The 4,384-nt window shown below is 58.5% G+C and overlaps 1 protein-coding gene across 1 annotated transcript in view; it reads left to right on the top strand.

Annotated features, from left to right (window-relative positions):
- LOC104991051 (chromosome unknown open reading frame, human C15orf39) overlaps nt 1-1,405 on the top strand; it is a 7,099-nt gene extending 5,694 nt beyond the window's left edge. The window contains exon 4 of the mRNA XM_010843410.1: nt 5-1,405. Within this exon, the coding sequence (XP_010841712.1) occupies nt 5-372 (368 nt within the window). The 3' untranslated portion in view covers nt 373-1,405. The remainder of the gene's footprint in view (nt 1-4) is intronic.
- Nucleotides 1,406-4,384: the final 2,979 nt, after the last annotated feature.

Genomic DNA, 4,384 nt, shown 5'->3' with positions numbered 1-4,384 from the left:
CCAGGTGACTTTAACACTGAGCCTGGATCAGTGCCCTCTTCAGAATCCACGATGGCCAGAGAGGAGCCGGGGAGCCTAGACCTGACTTGGAAGTCGGCTGCCCCCAAAGCCAAAAAGCCAGGGAGGAAGCCACCGACCCCTGGCCCAGAGAAAGCAGAGGCTACCGCTGCGGGGGGGTCCCGAGGTGCCTCCCCCACCCCTGCTGCTGGCGCCAGCTTGCCCGGCCCCACGGTGAAGGCACGCTTCCGCAGCCTGCTCGAATCTGCCTGGCTCAATGGCCTGGCACTGCCCACTTGGGGCCACAAGGCCTCAGGACCGGACCGGACCGCACCACGCCCGCAGCTGTTGGGCAGCCAGAGCCACCAGCTGTAGCCTTGGATCACCACTGCTGTTTGGAGATCTGTGGATCGCTCTAAGCCCCGCTTCTGCCATTCCAGCTACTGAGGACCAGGAGTGGACACAGCCTTGCGGTTTTTCCAGCTTTTACCCTGCTCCCCGCCCCTCACCCCAGGCTGGGCTGAGAGCCCCTGAACTTTTAACTTGAGGGTGTTTATCAGAAAGGATATTTCCTATTAGAGAAAACGTGTGGGCCTTGGAGCACAACAGACTTGGGCTTGAGTCCTGGCTCCTGTTCCTGGCTGTGTAACTGGGCGGGCCCCTGCCTCTCTTGTGCCCATGGTTCTCCATTTGTAAAATAGCACAACACAGCCTACCTCAGAGGGTTGTTGTGGAGTGATGCCCGACACACACCCGTCACGGTTTGCTCTCTGCTTCCTGCCCCAGGACAGGAGACGGGATCTCAGCTGGGGCCTTCCTCCAGAAAGTCTTGGTGTCATCTTAGAGTGGTCCCTTGTCCAGTGTATGTGGCTCACACACTTTCTAGAGTCATTTCTGAGGGAAGCTTAGAGCTGCAGCCCCAGCATTGGGGGTTTGACCCTAACCCCCCAGTCTGGAGCTCCCTGAGGGAGCTCTTCCCCTTCCACAGGGGCATAGGGATACAGCCCGGGGCTGGCATCCTTGCCCTGCTGCTTTTGCCCCTGGGGGGCCCTGGCCTGTGATGAACTGACCCAGTGACTTCCCTGTGCTGCTGCCGTGACCTGGTGCATTTCCCCCAGAAGTTATGTGTTTGCAGGAAGCCAAGCAGCTACAGGGACTCAGGGACTCAAAGGGACAGGCTGAGTGACAGCTCAGCCCTGGAAGTCTCCGAAGATGTCAACTAAGTAAGGACTTTGGCCCTCCCCACACCAGGGTCCCAGCAGCCAGGCCTGCTGTGGTTAGCTCCTTGCAGAGTGCTGAACTGAGCCAGAGACTGGCAAGTTGGGCCCCTGGCCTAGTTAAGGTTTGTAATAAGGCTGTGGGCCCTGGAGACAGGCCATTAAACATTAAAAACATTTGGGTTGTTTTGGACCTGAGGCTTGACTTTGTCTTAATGAGGGTAGGGGTATGTGTCACAGGTTGGTTCCATGTGTCATCACCAGGTCCCTCGCCCTTCATTCACAGTCTGCAGCTCTCTGCTCCCAGCCCACACGTGCCGAGGCTCTCCAGCACCCTCTGCCCGCTAGCTCTGGCCATGTGGGTCCTGGGGGTTACTAGTCTGTAGCCCACTGCCCAGTGAGAAATGCTGGTCACCAGACACCATTGCATACCCCTCTCCCAGGACCAAGGACATGCCTGCCAAGTTCTAGGTAGGACAGAGCTGTCCCCATCCCCCCACCCCACCCCTGGGACAGCCCCTCTCACATCTTAGCTGGGCTTAGGTTCCCTTCAGACACCTTGCCTCTGCTGGCCTGTATTCCTACAGGTTTGTTCTCAGGGCTGCCGAGGTGCTTCCTAACCATCCATCTGGGCAGGACCAGTCCATGAGAGCTGGTCACACCTACCAGCATCAACCCTAGTACCTGTGGGTTTTCACTGAGCTCAGCTACATTATTGTGTAGACCTGTTGGCTCCTGTAGTCTAACCACACAGGCCTGAGGAGTGCCCTGGCCTTTGATGGGGGAAGGGAAGTGTGTGTTCAGTCGTGTACAACTCTTTTTGACCCCACGGATGGTGTAGCTTGCCAAGCTTCTCTGTCCATGAAATTCTCCAGGCAAGAATACTGGAGTGGGTCACCATTCCCTTCTTCAGGGGATCTTCCTGACGCAGGAATCAAACCCAGGTCTTCTGCGTTGCAGGTGGATTCTTCACTGTATGGGCCATCAGGGAAACCCAAAATGTGAGTCGCCTCTGTGGACTGTACAGGAATTGAACCCACGACCTTGGCATTAATTGCACCACGCTCTAATCAACTGAGCTAACCAGGAAACAGGCAACTCTGACACACGTGACTATAGGGCAGAACCCAGGGGGAGAGTGCAGTGGAAGCTCAGGAGGGGCTCAGTGAGAAGGTGTCCTTGGGTTCCAGACGAGATGCTTCCTGCGTGGAAGCCACGTAGGAAGATGCAGGTGAAGGGAGTGCCAGGTGTGGCCTGAGGAAGACCACGTGCGGAGGCTCAGGGGCAAAGTATCTGGGAAGGATTAGAACTGTGGCGGGAGTGTGGGAGCAAGGTGGAGAGGGTGGGGCCTGGTTACGGCTCAGTCCATCCTGCTGGCAGCTCAGTCAGTCCTGCAACCTGAAGAGCTGGGGTGTGGTTCGTGTTGTTTCTAGGAAGGTGAAGAGCAGAGAGTCTGAATCACTCGGGGCTACTAGAGGGAGAGACAGGACTGCACTGAAAGCCTTGGGTTTTGTCCACAGTTGCCAGCCCCTTGGTGGATTTGGCTCTGATTCTTGCTTCTTTACTTTCTTATTTTCTTTTCCCTCCTTCCTTGCCCCCCTCCGTCTGTCCCTTCTTTCCTGCCTACCTTGTACACCTACAGCGTCCCTTGTTACCTGCCAGAGTGCACATCCTGCCAGCCATTCCAGGGCAGGAACTGAGGCCCCAGGGACAGGACTCTGCACCCGAGTCCATGTGTCCACCTGGGGCCCCGGGGCGGGGCGAGGGCGGAGCAGAGCTGGAGCGGCGGTGGGGGTGGCTGCATCTCTTGGGACAGCTCTGTCCTGGGAGCCCAGCCTGAGGGGAGAGACAGCCCTGGCCTGAGGGCTCTATTAAGGGAGGAGATACCACAGTGTTCCAAGGAGCCCCAGCCTAAGTGGTGGGGACGGGTCCAAAGCTCTACCCCAGGCCTCCTGTCCGGGAGACAGTGCTACCACCCGTCACAATTGTTCACTAAGCCCGTTGCATTCTTTGATAGGAATATTGATGGCTAAGAGCTGAGGGCAAGGAAGCCAGGGTAGGGTGTGTAAGCGAGTGTGGTGGCTGCCTGCACCCCTTGAGGAGACTGGAACGGGGCCCACTCCACTGTGGTTTCATCCAAGTGGCTCTTCTGACACCACAGTTCCCCTGCAGCCAGCTAAGTCTCCTGGGCTGGGCTGCAACCAGGCAGGACTTTTCAAGCAATCACCTGGAAAATGCTCTCCTGGGCCCCATGGAGAAGGGTCTTAGGCAAAGCCCTGGAATCTAGGTTTCAGTTGAACTCCCAAGGGGACACAGAGTCAGGAATCATTTCTAGTAACACGGACTACTACTCCCTCTGGGTCACAGGTGGGGAAAGCGGTCCAGGAAGTTGCTGATGGTCGCATCAAGTCAGGCACTGTGTCCAGACCTTGAGCAGACCAGGGGCCGTGTCCAGTCCTGAGGATTCGGGGCCAGTGGGGAGCGGGGAACGTTCTGTACCTGGCTCTGCTCCGCCCTCTGTTGGCTGGGCCCAGACCTGCCTTGGCCTGGCTTCTCTCCGCCCAGGTGGCCCCACTATGTGCGGCCTCTTTCCTTTTACTAATAAAAGGAGGCAGGTGCTCAGGTGAGCCTTCGGTTTGCTTGCGGCCCTGCCCCCTGGCTGCCCTTCTGGCTCCACAGCTCAGTACAAACAGCCGAGGGTCCCAACCCACTAGTTTTGCAGCCAGGAGTTAAGCCTGCAAGAAGGTGAGTGAGGGGGCAGCTCTGCAGGGTGTCCTGGGTGAGGGAGGAGAGCGGGGCGGGGCTGTGGGGGGGTGAGGGACATGAAGACACCCCACTCCCAACCTCCACGGCTTCCTCCCCGGCTTGTCACTGAGGCGTTGAGTGAAGGGGCTGTTTTCCCTTGGTCCCCGCAGGGGAAGTGGAGCATGTGTTCCCACCTGATGGAACATGCCTCTGCTGACCCCAGAGGCCCCTCTAGAGGTGGGAGTGGTTGCCTCAGCCCCCGGGGCCACCCCCCAACCCTGCCTGCTGCCCCGTAGGCCTGGCCCCAGCTGAGGAAGCAGAGGTGAGCGCTGGTGGGTGTGGGGAAGGCAGTGGGGATCTCTGGCCGGTGGGCACTGGGCCCTGCTGCTGGCTGCTGTTTTCTCTGCCCTCCGGCCCTCTGCCCA

Source organism: Bison bison, unplaced genomic scaffold (assembly GCF_000754665.1).
Source record: "Bison bison bison isolate TAMUID 2011002044 unplaced genomic scaffold, Bison_UMD1.0 scf7180017864181, whole genome shotgun sequence".
In the NCBI taxonomy this organism is placed as follows: Eukaryota; Metazoa; Chordata; class Mammalia; order Artiodactyla; family Bovidae; genus Bison; species Bison bison.
This window is presented reverse-complemented; position numbering and strand designations above follow the sequence as displayed.